General features: G+C 32.0%; 2 protein-coding genes across 2 annotated transcripts in view; one reads left to right on the forward strand and one right to left on the reverse strand.

The window, feature by feature from the left end:
- Positions 1-2,020, forward strand: part of LOC127706897 (uncharacterized) — a 35,318-nt gene extending 33,298 nt beyond the window's left edge. Inside the window, exon 23 of the mRNA XM_052211623.1 lies at positions 60-2,020. Coding sequence (XP_052067583.1) covers positions 60-392 — 333 coding nt within the window. The 3' untranslated portion in view covers positions 393-2,020. The remainder of the gene's footprint in view (positions 1-59) is intronic.
- Positions 2,021-7,618: 5,598 nt separating this feature from the next.
- The window catches only part of LOC127706900 (1-phosphatidylinositol 4,5-bisphosphate phosphodiesterase eta-2-like), a 62,004-nt gene continuing 52,568 nt past the window's right edge, over positions 7,619-17,054 (reverse strand). Inside the window, 4 exon segments of the mRNA XM_052211627.1 lie at positions 7,619-10,938; positions 11,261-11,356; positions 12,159-12,305; positions 16,504-16,639. Of these exon segments, the coding sequence (XP_052067587.1) occupies positions 11,265-11,356; positions 12,159-12,305; positions 16,504-16,639 (375 nt within the window). The 3' untranslated portion in view covers positions 7,619-10,938; positions 11,261-11,264.

Raw genomic sequence — 17,054 nt, forward strand, 5'->3', positions numbered from 1 at the left:
TGATACTGATGCTATACATTTATCATATTAACTGGTTTATTTTCACTTTACTTATTCAGATAAAAGATGGGGAAGCAAAACTTTCTGATGGTGGCATTACAATGAAAAGGGTTTTGAAAGGCAATATCAAGGGTGGTGTGCCAATTGTTAGAGCTCCAGAAGTCTTACTGGTCGATTACTGCGGTCATGAGTCGGACATGTTCCAAGTAGGTATAGTTCTATGGGAAGCTTTTTATAGCAAGCGAGCTTTTTTCGATGAAAGTGAAAAGACAACATATGAAGAACTGACCAAGCGCATTGTTAACGGCGAAACACCTTCACTGGAGGACCCTTACCCACAAATAACTATCCGTCACAAAATTGAAGACTGTTGGGAAAAAAGTCTAGATTAAAGGCCTTCTGCTAAAGATGTAAGAGATGTTATCACTGCATTCCTAGAAACAAATCCAGTAACAAATTGATCAAAATCGATTTCATGGTGTGGTATTATATTTCCGCTTAGAAAGACAAGGCAATCAGTCGTTCCATGACGTTTTCGGCGCCTCTTCCAAAGAACATAAATCAGAGCATCTTGAAAGTTTGCAGCAAGCTTTATTTGATAATATTATACCGTTATTGGCATTTTTTCATCAAGTTTCTACTAATCGTATACTAAATTACACATACTAAGTTTTGACACGTAGTATGCTTTGTTCATTTATGATAGTTATGTACCAATTCAGAAATATGACAGTTGTTTTCCATTCGTTATATGTGTCTGAGCTTTTGATTTTGCCATTTTGTAAAGGACTTTCCGTTTTTATTTCCCTTGGTTTGTTTTTGATATTTAAATTTATATGATTGTATTCTTTTTAATATAATTGCTTAATTATTACAATCGTTATTATTACTTTTATCATTATTATCATCTGTTTTCGGCATTAATTTGACAACGGTTGTAATTTATTGAAAGGTTTCCCGTATGTTAAGCCTACAAGTCAAGATGTGCAAAATGTAACAGTTTGTCTGCGCACGAGAATGTGTTATGGAGTATTTAATTGGATCAAAAGAAGAATGCGTTCCTATCACGATTTCCTTAATACAGAGTTGCTGCTCACAAGGGCGTCATTAAACAAAAAAGTGGTGCCGCATGTGGAGCTCTGCATGTGGAGCAGGATCTGCTTATCCTTTTTGAGCACCTGAGATCACCACCGGTTTTTGGTGGGGTGCATGTTGTTCTGTCTTTAGATTTCGATTTTGCGTTTGGTATACAGTTGTTTGTCTTTTGGTCTTTTTTATTTTTTATTTTTGCCATGACGTGATCTGTATATTTTCGACTTATGTGTTTAAGTGTCCTTTTGTTATCTTTCGACTCTGTTTAAAAGTTTAAGTCAAACAAAAAGGGTGTTTTCCCGTTCTGATAACACTCATTTGTAAATATTGACATGATGATGTGTAATGTTGTTCATGGGGGAAAACGGCCAAATACTTCATGGCATTTGCATAATTGAAAAATATTTTAAATCGTGTTTCATTATTTAGAATAAATTTTCCTTTGCGTTGCCTTTTAGCAACTTGTTTCTGATAAAGCAATGACCTCATTTTTATAATTTTATAACTTAAAAACCTAGATCTACAGCTACTTTGTGTCGGTTTTTTTTTTTGTATTGTCTCCCTTGCTTCTTCGTTTAATTTATTAACATATATATGATCAAAGGGAATATCTCAAATTTAATTTTAAAATCGTGAAACAGTTCCCAGTTCTTTGCAAAATGAAGTTAGCTTATGTTTTTATATTTAGCTTCGTTATATCACAGATGTTTAAACATGCTAAAGCTAGTAATAGATATGTTCATCTACCGTGTATATTGTTATAGTTTATTTTTCAAATTCAGCAATAAATATATGACCAACGAGGGATATATTGGGTGAAAATCAATGAGATACTAACAGTTGTTATTTCATTACATCTATCTATTGGTGTATCCACAGTTTTCAATTTGCATCTGGTTAATTAAAAAAGCATTGTGAATATAGATGAGCTAATCGTTTTCAATTTATGCATGATGTTTAACACACAGTGACCAATTGAATTGCACATTAGAGACGAGAACATTTTGATTTTATATGAATAGGAACCCTACATTGAACTGACATTGGAATCTTAACACGAGTTATTTCACAAGGTAACAGTCCGCAGGACCCCTAAATACGCAGTAGGTGGAATATTTATATTTATTTTGGAAATTTTAGTTTTGCCTATTGAAAAGTGGATTTGGGTTTGTTCAAATCACATAAACAGTATCAAATTATCTGCACGAAATGCTTATTTCGACAATAAACGCTTCTTCAGTGATGCTCGAGGCCAAATTATTTGAAAATCAAAGACCTGTTACAAACACTGAAGAGCTGATTTAACCAAAAAGGACATAAAGTAGAACTAAACCCGGACAAAGAATCATAGCTTTACATGAGGGAGATGAATTTCTTAATTAGAATTTTCAATTTTTGTAACAGATAATTTCATTCACAATAATATGTTTATGACAGTAACGAGGTACCGGCTACTGGGCTGGTAGAACAATCGGGAACTAACAGTCTTCCAGCAATCAAACGAATTAGTTATGTTATTTGCGGCATGGATACATAACACGATAACTTGTCTGATGAGGTACATTTTACACGACAATTTCTCTGTACAAAATACAAGAGTGATCGCGCTGGAATATCTCGCCTCCTTTACTTATGATCACATCTATAACAAATCGTCAAAAAGAAATAATCCACAATGCCTTTCAACATAAAAATGGAAGCATACTCTATAAATTTATTACTTTGTGATACCATAAGGCATATTGTGTTAATAGTGAACAATAAGGTAAAACATGATACACAGAGGAACAAGTGATCAGTATGCTGGAGTTTTTTATTTGTTTAATTTGGTAGACTTTTTCAACAAATTGTCGGCATTCCTATTGGAACGAAATGTGCGTCTCTTCTTGTCGACCTCTTCTTATTTTCATATGAATCGGAGTTCCTTCAGACACTTGTCAAAAACAAGAAGATCAAAGAAGCCAGGTTATTTAATTTTACATTCAGATATATTGATGATGTTCTTTCCATTAACAATCTGAACTTTTCTTTTTGAGTTCCATTTATATATCCCCCAAAACTAGAAATTAAAAAAACAACAGACACGGCTTCCTCCGCCTCATTTTTAGACTAATACCTCGAATTTGACATACACAGTCATCTCAGTACCAGAATCTATGACAAACGAGACGATTTTAATTTTGAAATTATCAATTTCCGCCACCTTAGTAGCAATATACCAACTTCACCTGCATATGGGATATACATTTCCCAAATTATTCGGTATTCAAGAGCTTGCAAGTCCTATGCAGACTTTGTAAAACGTCACCAGTGTCTGAAAAGAAAGTTGATAAAGCAGAGGTATGTCAAAGAACGTCTCGTCCTTTTTCTAAAAAATTCATCGGAAGGTACCAAGACCTTGTTGGTAAATATTCCGTATCAACTTCACAAATAATGCACGACGGTCTTGAAGTATAGATTCTGTTTATCATCTTAAAAACGTGTTATAGTATTCTTTTATTGTCTTTATGTATATTACTTGTATTGGTTTAGTCAGTTTTTGATGATATCCATTTGACGTGACTCTGTAACATCCCATCATTGTGTTATTGTTCGATGATCATTTTTGTAATCTTGTCTTTCATTTTTGATAATGTGCTTTGTCTATTTGCCTTTTTTTTGGTGTCTTTGATGCTCTGTACTTATACATCCCGTCATTGTTACTGTGCTATTGTGAATTTTTATATTCTCGTCTTTAATTTTTGATAAATGTGCTTTGTCTTTATGCCTTTTTGTGCTTCTTTGTGACATATTTGTTTGTTTTTATAGTGACTAAGATTATGACACAATGTTGACTGCTGTACCCCTATTTTTGACATTTTTACCTATTACGTCTGTTTTGTTCACACATCGTTGTCAATAAATGGAATTTGATGCGACTGTCATACAAGGGAGAGGTTTAGCTAGCTATAAAACCAGGTTTAATCCACTATTGTCTACATAAGAAAATGCCTGTACCAATTCAGGAATATGGCAGTTGTTATCCATTCGTTTGATGTGTATGAGCTTTTGATTTTGCCATTTGATTAGGGACTTTTCGTTTTGAATATTCCTCGGAGTTCAGTATTTTGGTGATTCTACTTTTTTCTTAACATACAAAGTTTAAAGCGTCGAGGTTGTCTATCTTTTTACAATTAGTTTACGTGGCTGGATTATGCGACTTTTATCACAGGCGAAATATGACTGGGTCTATACATTCGTAATTTTGTAACATGTCCGTCACAGCCGATTCAAAGGGGAAGACATAATAAAAGAATGCATTGCTTATATGTTCAAAAGGTTTGGTAAACGTCATTAAAACAGCAGCACAGCACTATAATTAATCAAAAACAAACAAGAAAGGTTCATCGACCTTAAGCAACGATAGACGAGTTCTCACACAAAATATCATACTATGCATGTCCATAGTAAAGCAGTTGTTGTTTACAAATTTCGAATTACTCCTCAAACATCACGATTGCGCGCAGGAACAGAAAATTATAAGAGTGTAACCCTGTTTTTTGGTTTGCTTGATGAGTAAGGATACTTATCCATTTATTATCAATTGACTACCTGAATTCAAGTGTGATTAAGCTTGCATAAACTGTTAGTGTAATCACAGATTGAATTGTCATAGTAAACTTTTTTTCATTTTGGTCAGGTAAGTTTTGTTTAACCCTTAATTTTTTTTCGATTTTGGTTCTTATATCCATTCAATAAATAATCAAATCTAATTAAAATTGAGAATGGAAATGGAAAATGTGTCAAATGTTTATTCCAAATTTAAAGTAAATAAATGGGGAATGTGTCCATGGGACACAGATGATACCCCCGCTTGCATATAACGTTGTAAAGGGGCATAACTCAAGAACGGTAAAAGTGATGCCACCAAAATTCAAACTCGATCTGTATTTTGTGGTAATAAACATTGTGTATGAGTGTCATTACATTTGGTTGAGACTAAAGTTGGAGAACGGAAACGAAAAATTCAGCATTTTTTCTATTTGTAAAGGGGCATAACTCTAGAACGGTAAATGTGATGCCACCAAAATTCAAAATTGATCTGTGTTTTGTGGTAAAAAGCATTGTGGACAAGTTACATAACATTTGGTCGAGGCAAACTAAAGTTAGAAAATGGAAACAAAAAATTCAGCAATTTTTCCATTTGTAAAGGGGCATAACTCTAGAATGGTAAAAGTGACACCACCATAGTCCCAACTTAATCTGTGTCTTGTGGTAATAAACATTCTGTATAAGTGTCATTGCATTTGGTTGAGACTAAAGTTGGAGAACGGAAACGAAAAATTCAGCATTTTTTCCATTTGTAAAGGGGCATAACTCTAGAACGGTAATTGTGATGCCACCAAAATTCAAATTTGATCTGTGTTTTGTGGTAAAAAGCATTGTGGATAAGTTTCATAACATTCGGTTGAACTAAAGTTAGAGAATGGAAACCAATTTTGGGACGTGCGGACAGACATGGGTAAAACTTAATGCCTCCTCCGCTATGGCGGGGACTAAAAACAGTTTTAGTAAATTAGTAGTAAAACTTTTATTGAACTAATTCACAACAGATTTTCTTTTCGTTGCAAGCACTTATATTAACACATGCAAATCAAGTGTAGCTTTTTATTTTGATCAGTCAAGATCATTATTCTCCGAGACTACAAGCAAAACTTCTTTACCAAAATGAATGATTGGAACACCCTTAACCGATCTAATAATCATATGGTAATAGCTGTCATGTATAGCATAAATCTAATTCACATACATAGACTTCCGTTTAATTCCAAAGGAAATCACATTTCTTCTCTGAAACTAAATTAAGTATGACTGTCCATTGTCATACTTTTTGAATGCCAGTTTTTTTTAATTAGCAGCTCAACAACTGACCTCGTTATCTCTTATATCTGGGTTGGACAGAACTAATAATAGATGATTTTAAAACATGCAGTGACATTTCAAGATGGTAACAATATTTGTATAAAAAGAGTGCTTACGCTGAAGTGTCTTGCCTGTTTTACTTAACACTTACACTTAGTGAATATTTCTTTTATTCTTAAAACTTTTGCTTTCCAGTCTTGTCAAGGTTATGTTCAACATATTTTTTTATAATTATCTTGATCTTCATTCTTCTTTGTGCATCTTTGCTGTCAAGTTCATTTTTCATTCTCATCATATGGGTTTTATATCAGTTTTATAATGCTATATTTTTTTATTTATCCAATATGATTTAATATTCCATGGTCAACTACTTCAAATAGTAGAATTGTCTGTGTAGGGTGACACAATTTCTTGTGGACTGTTAAGTTGTTGGCAACGAATTAACTTTAGTTTCCTTTGTTTCCTTGGTGTTTGTGTTCAATTGAAATTTATATGGATTGAAGCTATAGGGAAGGATATGAACCCTGATAAACTTGCGGTAAAAGGTCAAGCTCACAACAGCTTAAGATAGTCTACAAATAAAAGTATGAGTTGTTAGTTGTTATTTCTAAATTGTTGATTCCTTGATGTACTTGTTGGGTTTTTATATTGATTGTTGTTTAATGCCACTTTCAGCACTATTGTGCTATTTCATGATGATCAGTTCTTATTGGTGAAGTAAACCAGAGTACCTGGAGAGAACCATCCACCTTTGGTAAGAAAACTGACCATCCTTGTCAATAAAGTTTAGAATCACTCACACATGCCATGTGTTTACAGGCTAGCGATACAGTAGCGCCTGCATACGGAGTATATATCTCCCAATTGATACGATATTCCCGGGCTTGTATTTCCTATCATATTTCCTTGATAGAGGATTGCTGCTCACAAGGAAGCTATTAAACCAAGAGTTCCAAATGGTGAAGTTGAAATCATCCCTTCGTAAATTTTACTGACGCCATCACGAGTTGGTTGACCGCTATGGAATAACCGTTTTACAGATGATATCAGATATGTTCCTTGTCGTAACTACAATACCCTTCCCTTTTCACGAATGTGACCTACCAAATTAGACTATTTACCAGATTTGTAATAACATAAGCAACACAACGGGTGCCACATGTGGAGCAGGATCTGCTTACCGTTCCGGAGCACCTGAGATCACCACCAGTTTTTGGTGGGGTTCGTGTTGCTTAGTCTTTAGTTTTCTATGTTGTGTCATCTGTACTATTATTTGTCTGTTTGTCTTTTTATTTTTGGCCATGGCGTTGTCAGTTTGTTTTCCATCTATGAGTTTGACTGTCCCTCTGGTATCTTTCGTCCCTCTTCTAGTATGACTACTTAGTTCACTGGGCAACCAAAACCCCATAAATATATAATCTATTGAGCATGTGTCTCTCAGACCTCATGGGTTTGCCAGCGTCAAGGGAACCCTGCTCCAAAATGTTTTTCTGTATTTTGAGCTCATTAAAAAGTAATTTAAGAGTATTTTATCTCACTGGAAATGTGCAACTAGCTGTACCAGTCCACTGAGCTGTTATTACAGTTGTTATAAACTTGTTTTATAAAATAAAAAAACTTGGAATATAATAATTACATCTTTATCAAAGAAAAAGTAATCATAAATAACAGCATATGATGTAAATATAATGTGCATAGATATTTTAATAAAACAAATCATACAACTCATAATTGTTGATAATTTATGTTGATGCAAGAAAAATCATATATATATATATACAATTGTATCATTTTTAATTTTAGTTTCTTGTGTATAATTTGGAGTTTAGTATGACGTCCATTATCACTGCACTAGTATACATATTTGTTTAGGGGCCAGCTGAAGGACGCCTCCGTGTGCAGGAGTTTCTCGCTGCATTGAAGACCCATTGGTGGCCTTCGGCTGTTGTCTGCTCTATGGTCGGGTTGTTGTCTCTTTGACACATTCCCCATTTCCATTCTCAATTTTATAATGTATTATTTAGAATTCAAAATTTTCTTTCTTTTTCAATGGTCTGCATATGTGATCATTCTATGAGACGTCAACAGATATTGTTACCGTTTTTTGTTGTTTTTTTTGGCGAAATCACAATAGGAAAGCAAGAAATTTCATGTCAACTGAGTTTTGACAGAAGAAAATTGGGATCAAATGAACTACATGAGCTCATATAGAAAATAATATTAACTGGTCCAGGAAGTATGAATTGGGAAAGAATCAGATAAACAGGCTATTACAACTAGTGCCAAGATCAAACGTTTTGGAAACTAGATACAAAAAAAACATATAGAGGAAAAAAATCCAATATGCTGACCTTGCATATCTTCTATGCATCAACACAAAAAATCAACTATTTCCTGGTTGTAGATTTCATATTAGCAGTCATAAATTCAATACTATATATCTATCATAAATATAAGTTATAAAATTATTTCTTAAATTGAAGAAAGACAAACATGAATAAATGTAAAAAGTACCAGTATTTTATAACTTACAATTTTCACAGTAATTTTACAAATATATCTGTTCTTAAAATACTCAATCAATTCCAACAGAAATTCATCACAGTATTTAACAAAATATGAACCTAAATAATCATTTTCCGCTGAAAACCCAATCTGAAGTCTATATTCTCTTACAAATAATTATATCAAAATGCTACTCAAGAAAATATAATCACTCATTGAAGAATTTTTTTTCATTACAATTCTTTCTTTATAATTCTTTTGCAACAGAAATGACACCAAAGCTAGACAAATTTTAAAATGTGATGTCTTTAGGGCTGTGTCAAAATTTATAGAGGTGGTGATATGGGAAGCATGCAAATTTATTAACTGTGGGGGTTGCATTTTCCTTAGGATTTTGAAAGACTTATAAGTAAATGAATATATCATTTGTGGTCTTTAAGGTGCCTATAATGTCCCCATGCATTAAATTCTGGAACATACCCAACTGAATTCGATGAACTTAGAAGTTTTTGTTATGCGACCTTATATGGTATGATAATGTAATTACAAATAAAAGGCATCTAAAAATTGCATGTGACCTTTTATCTGCATTTTAATATACGGGTATGTAAATATATCAAAATATGAAATACATGTAGTAAATTTTTTTTCAATAACAGGATAAAAATGCATAAAACTATATGGCATACTATCTCCTACAACCTACATCCATTTTATATACATAAAAATCTCTTGAAACTTAATAGATACTACATCTGAAATGTTGAGTTATATCACTACATCAGAAAATGATTCTTATTTACAAATTTCTTTTGGAATCTTACAGTCAGACGATTTGAATGTGTACTTGCATAAAATAGTATTTTATTTCATTTGGTAAATGAACCATGAATTCTTTATCAGTAATTCTGAAAAATAGACACAAAAAGTTAAACCGATTTTTCTGTTTTTCTTGTTTTTTCCATCAAATAATTCAATTGAAGAGCTGTATTTATATATACTCTTTCGATAAAAAGAAAACAAAGATTATTTTGACTTTATAATTCACATAGCAAACAAACAAAAATCACTGGTGTGTGTACACACTCAGATATCTTTGCTGTAAATTGTTAAAATAATAATAATCTGAAACTCACTTATATATAAAAATACAAACTTTTTTTCAACAGAAATATATTCATCTGTATTTTACAAAGATAATGAATCCAGCGATACATTTGACTATTAATGATATATTTCAGTTTTTGATTTCAAATCCTCTACACATTCTTGTAATAATTTTGCTGCATAACATATAAACATTAAAAACTGTACAATTTGTATTTCATATTCATTAATTATTCTGTAAACAGAATTTCAATTCCCTCTTTCATAAAACTAAAAATGCCACAGAATTAATATCAATAAATTCATATTACCAGTTATAGGTAGAAAATCTTTAATAAATAACCCATAATATTATATATATATATATATCAGACTTTTATACAAAACATAATTTTCCAGAAACTTCCATACAAATAATGCAGAAATTCGGAATTAAAATAAAAAATAAAAGTTTGAGATCGCACTAATTTTTGAACAACAATATCGAATGGGTTCAAGTTAAATATATATATCATAATTTGTGCAAGTCGTAATAAAAGGCACATGTGTATAATTTACTGATTTATACAATAGTAGAAGTCATGTATAAGAATAAGAAATGGTAAGATATAAATTATTTCCTGCATTTGCATTTTAACCTATTGCCCCGACTTTGAAAAATAAGCTTAGCATTTAAAAAAAATTAAATCAATATTTTTTTTCTAAAAAATACCTTTGTTTTATAAATGTAAATGTTTTTTTATTCATAGACTGAATATTCAACTTTATTATATTGTAAATTTAGAAATTATTGCCTGCATCTATATTGTGATTATTGAAAAATCGACACAAATGCAAGTTTGATAATTGCTATTTGAGAAAATGCTACATGCAAATAAGACTATCAAATTTTATGTGCAAGTTTTTAGTTTTGTAACACCTATCTTGTTGCAAATTAATCAATAGTTTCTGAATTGACAGTATTAAATAATAATTATTACTACAAATAATAAGCTTTTTTTATATCTATAAAATACTGCAAAAGTTGATGTAGATGTAATCTGTGTACACTATTTTCACTTTGAAATATAATGAAATCTAACTCATGCAGAAAAAATAAAGCTTCTATTGTACATCATCTTGAGGAGATCCACTAGTAGCCCATGGGCAATCCGTATTTAAATAAATAAGCTTTATCTTAAATCTTCTATGATTTAATTCTATAATGTTTTACAGCATACAGCTAGTACCATTTATGATATAAATTGAGCTCTTTTATATGGCACATTTCAAAGGCTCCTTTGCTGAACATATGTTTGTTCATAATGGCATCACAGCTTCATTCTATTGCATCTGAAAAAGAAAACTAAATTGTACAGGCTGAAATGTTTCTTTTGCTTTTTTTATCCTGATTAAATTTTACTTTGAAATTATTCAAGATAATGGTTTTACTACAGGTATCACATGAACAACATTATCAAAGAGCTACGAAAAAAAGAGCTTACATCCACTATACAGTATAAGTTTTTCTCATTGTTGAAGACCGTACGGTTGCCTATAATTTCTTACATCCACTTCATTTGAACTTTGGTGGCTAGTTGTCTCATTGGCAATCATACCACATCTCCTTATGTTTATTCTGATACTAAACTCATATATATAACTATATAATTACCATTTCAAAGGTCATCTTCAAACTCTATATGTACAAATACCAAAGCTTGTGGCATTTTGTCTCCATTCTTGCTGAATAATGGAATGTGACGATAACCTACAAATAGAAACAGAAATACTTTTATTATATACGGGTCCTTTAATGTTCCTCTCATATAACAACACTTAAGGTACAAATTGTACTGCACCATTTGTGCATTTTGACAACTGATGTCTTCTCAGAGATGTTTGAGGCCAAAATATTTGAAAATTTAAAATTAGGTTTTGCTCATTGTTGAAGTATGTACGGTGATCTATAGTTGTTAACTTCTACATAATTTGGTCTCTTGTGGAGAGTTGTCCCATTGCCAATCATACCACATCTTCTTATGTTTATATTTATAAATGTTGACGATCTGATATAATTTAAAAACAAAACTCCTTCACAGAGGAAGAATAATAAAAAAAAAAAGAAGCATTCAACTCTTTTAATTAGAATTTAACACTTTTCACATAAAAAAAACAAGTTCATTAACTTCAAGCAGTTATTTAATTTTTTTGCTATAAATATTCCTACAAACTGTTTCAAGAGCATGTGCAGTCCTTGATGTTATAATGAATTAAACAATGAAATTTGTACTAAAACAAAACAATTTCATCAATTCAAATGAGAAGATAAAAACAACAAAGAATTCCACTCAAATCAATGCTAGTTGAGCCATCTTAAAAACTTGCAGTTAGGTCAGAATTTTTGCTCCTTGTGTAAGGCATCATAGTGACTTTGAGATGGCCAGTAATAAAAGTTCTATTCCTTTGCTTTTTGTGTTTTTTGCTTTGCATATACTGATTTTGAGTCAAAAGATGGATACCCCATATCCTTTGTTTTCTATAAGTTTAAATGTCTGTAAATTGTTATTTACCTTCTTGCATAGATAAAATAGGAACAACGTTGTAGCCAATAAAATCATCTAAATATCTATCATGATCATAGATGACGAAGCGTACAAGCGCCATCTCTGGCACAGATATTTTGAATCTGACAACTTCATCCCAACGTGGTTTAAATCCTACAAGAACAAATATACAGAATTTAAAAAAAGCTGTCAAAAGTACATCCACTTAATATAAACAGTAAAACACTATATTTTCTAAAAAACTTGAAACAATTAAGGCTAAAAGACAGAAAATGGTTGTAACTCTTCTGACTATGGGCTTTGTTCATTGTTGAAGGCTGTACAGTGACCTATAGTTGTTGATTTCTGTGTCATTTGGTCTCTTGTGGAGAATTGTCTCATTGGCAATCATACCACATCTTCTTATTTCTATATTGTTGAAAGAGAATACAATGTCCAGTTCACATAAGAAAGGAGTGACCACTAACAATAAAGTGTTCATCAAATCTGTATTCATGTAATTAAAAACAAAATAAATGTGGATAGTGTCCACATGTGGACACAGATGATGCCCTCGCTTGCATATCATATAGTTATAAAGGGACATAACTGAAGAACGGAAAAAGTGACGCTACCCAAATTTGAACTTGGTCTGAGTTTTGTGGTAATAAGCATTGTGTGTAAGTCTCATAACATTTGGTTGAGGCTAACTTAAGTAGAGAACAGAAACTAAAAATTCAGCAATTTTTCTATTTGTAAACACGCATAACTCTAACGTGAGTGTGTATAAGTTTTACAACATTTGGTTGAGACAAACTAAAAAATTCAGCAATTTTTATGTTTATAAAAGGACATAACTCTAGAATGATAAAAGTGTTGCCACCTAATTTCGTACTTAATCTGTATTATGTAGTAATAAGCATTGTGTATAAGTTTCATAACATTTGGTTGAGGCAAACTCAAGTTAGAGAACGGAAACAAAAAAATTGTACTTGATCTTTACTGAGTTTTGTGGTAATGAATATTGTGTATAGGTTTCATAATGTTTGGCTGGGGAAAACTTCAGTTACAGAATGGAAATTAAAATTTTGCAATCTTTCGATTTATAAAGGGGCATAACTCAATAATGGTTAAAGTGACACTACCCAAATTCAACTTGATCTGTGTTTTATCAGTGGAAGTCAAAATTAAACATAGCATTGTATAAAGCATTGATTGTAGTTGATTCAACTATAATCATGGTCAAAGGAAGATAACTCCAATTTTAAAAATATATTATAAACTTGATATTTAGAAGAAAATAAAAATTTTGCAATTTTTCCATTTATAAAGGGGCATAACTCTAGATCGGTTAAAGTGATGCCACCAAAATTCAAACTTGATCTGTGTTTTGTGGTAATAAGCATTGTGTATAAGTTTCATAACATTTGGTTGAGGCAAACTTAAGTTAGAGAACGGAAACTAAACATTTTGCAATATTTCCTTTTATAAAGGGGCATAACTCTAGATCAGTTAAAGTGACGCCACCAAAATTCAAACTTGATCTGTGTTTTGTGGTAATAAGCATTGTGTATAAGTGTCATAACATTTGGTTGAGGCAAACTTAAGTTAGAGAACGGAAACTAAAAATTTTGCAATATTTCCTTTTATAAAGGGGCATAACTCTAGATCAGTTAAAGTGACGCCACCAAAATTCAAACTTGATCTGTGTTTTGTGGTAATAAGCATTGTGTATAAGTTTCATAACATTTGGTTGAGGCAAACTCAAGTTAGAGAACGGAAACCAATTTCGGGACGTACGTAGCGGAGGGGGCATTAAGTTTTACCCTTGTCCGTCTGTACGTACAGACGGACAAGGGTAAAATTTAATGCCCCCTCCACTACGGCGGGGGCATAAAAAAACATTTTATCTTCATGGTTAAATAACAGAAATAGCTTAATTTAGTCTTTAACAAGAGTGCACACCCTGAAATGTCTCGCCTTCTTTACTAACCATTGATTTTATGTTGATAGTCCTAAATACAAAGCTTTACTACAAGCAACACATAAACTTAACATGATCCAAGAAAATTAGGTCAAGGTCAGATAAACCAAACGAGAAATACATGTACACCTTACAATCATTCAATAAACCAAACATAGTTGACCTATTGCTTATTGTTTCTAAGAAACAGTCTTAAACAAGAAAACTTGGAATTTGATCCTTCAACAATCATGACTTGTTGCTAGAATATAAGAAAGAAAAGGGTGTTTTGCTTGTATCAAAAACTAAAGCAGTTAGAGCAAAACTGGCGTGGGTAAAATGATTCAACAGGTCAAGGTCTATCTCCGTTGATATTGTTAGAAAAATTTGATAGCCCATTTTCAGGTACTGCTCCTGAAATACAATTGTTTAGCATACACAGTTTTTGACTCATATTTAAGAAATAAGAGTGCACATGCAGATATGTCTAGCCTACTTTTCTTATGGTTGAATTTATGTGGAAAGTCTGTAATATGAAGGTTTTACTACAAGTATAACATAAATTTAACATTACCAATGAACAATGAAAATGAGGTCAAGGTCAGATGAACCATGCCAGACAGACATGTACACCTTACAATCAATTTAGGCATTAAATATAGTTGACCTATTGCTTATAGTATCTAAGAAGCAAACTTAACCATGAAAACTTAACATTGACCAATGAACCATGAAAATGAGGTCAAGGTCAGATGATACCTGCCAGACAGACATATACACCTTACAATCCTTCCATACATCAAATATAGTTGATCTATTGCTTATAGTTGAAGAATAACAGACCAAAACACAAAAACTTAACACTGAGAAATGAACCGTGAAAATGAGGTCAAGGTCAAATAAAACCTGTGAGACTGACATGTACATCATAAAATATTTCCATACACCATTTATAGTTGACCTATTGCATATAGTATTAGAAAAAAAGACCAAAACTCAAAAACTAAACTTTGACCACTGAACCATGAAAATGAGGTCAAGGTCAGATGACACCTTCCAGTTGGACATGTACACCTTACAATCATCCCATATACCAAATGTAGTAGACCTACTGCTTATAGTATCTGATATATGGACTTGACCACGAAAACTTAACCTTGTTCACTGATCCATGAAATGAGGTCGAGGTCAAATGAAAATTGTCTGACCAGCATGAGGACCTTGCAAGGTACGCACATACTAAATACAGGTATCCTATTACTCATAATAAGAAAGAAATTAACATTACAAAAAATGTTGACTTTTTTCAAGTAGTCACTGAACCATGAAAATGAGGTCAAGGACAATGGACATATGACAGACGGAAACTTCGTAACATAAGGCATCTATATACAAAGAAAGAAGCATCCAGGTCTTCTAGATTCTAAAATATAAAGCTTTTAAGAAGTTAGCTAACGCCGCCGCCGCCGCCATAGGATCACTATCCATATGCCGAGCTTTCTGCGACAAAAGTCGCAGGCTCGACAAAAATGAATGTAGTTACATCTAAATTGATAAATCGAATTCATTGTTGTTGGATCTCTCTCAGAAATGTTTTTTGATTGACCATAGATTTTTAATGATACTACATCTGTTCTCAAGTAAAATTGTATCGACATCTTAAATGCATGTGGTATATTGTTACATTCTTGAAAAAGTTTTGTTTTTGTGACATATTTAATGTATTTCTCATGAATTATATGGATGACTTTATATATAGATTTTATATCAATATTACAAGTGATTTTAACAGCAAGCATTATATTTCTCTACTTTAGCTTGTTAAATTCTTATTTTTTAAATCTCACACACATGGAGAAATAAAACTGAAAGATTTCATTTCCTTAAGAAATCAGATAGGAAAACAATTTCTTTTTGTTATAATTGAAAAATTTCCGTTTTAATGTTACCATGTGCATGTTGCAAAGCATTTCAAAATAAGAGGAATAATCATACATGAGGGTCGTAATGGGGGCACCTTCATGACGCTTAACGGTAAAAAATCTTGCCAAATGACGTTAACAGTAATTTTTGGTGCATGACGATAAAATGTACACTTTCTTCAAGATGATAAAAAATCGACTGATTTTGATGAATCACGTTAACTTTTTTCCAAAAATAAGGGTAACGGATAATTATTTGAGACCACTGATGAATCACGATAAGAATATTTTGACAAATCACGGTAAAATTTTAACCAATTTGATGCTAACGGTAGCAGAAAATGACCATTTGACACCTGACTGTAAAGGGCATTCCTACCCTCATACACATGGTCTTATTTGTTTTTGTTTTTAAGAAAACAGTATAAGAGTGTCAAATATTTCTATCTGTTTCTATAACTTAGGATTCATACTATATGTGACATACCATTATTGTCTTTAACACTCGTCTTCACTGACTGTTGATCTGATTTCACTCCATGAATTTCTATCTTTAAAAATGGATCGATTATCTCCCCTTTCTTAGAGTTGTTTGGCTTTGGAATCTGATAAGCACTTATTACCTACAATCAAAAACATATAAATTTATGAGTTTAAGGATGTTGATTCTCATGTTTTACCCCATTCCTAGCAACCACTCTGGCTTTACCCTATTCCTAGCAACCACTCTGGTTTTTTCTTAGTCTAAGTATTGAAAACTTCAACCAGTTATAATTCCACGTATTGTTCCTTGTTTTAATAATTCAATGAATAAGGAAAACAAATTTGACTTTATTTTTTCTCATGAAGAATGTGACATATTAAAGATTATTGTTAATGAAATAATTAAGTGAGATGTATTATGATTGAAACAACCATAAAAGTTGTGCATGACTTGTGGCTCTGTAGAATGTATAAAAACATAGCCACACTATGGCTAAGGATGTAACCGCTACTCTGTTTCAAAATAACAAGCTTTACAAAAGACTGTTATAAAAT

Source organism: Mytilus californianus, unplaced genomic scaffold (assembly GCF_021869535.1).
Source record: "Mytilus californianus isolate M0D057914Y unplaced genomic scaffold, xbMytCali1.0.p SCAF_6, whole genome shotgun sequence".
Lineage (NCBI taxonomy): Eukaryota > Metazoa > Mollusca > Bivalvia > Mytilida > Mytilidae > Mytilus > Mytilus californianus.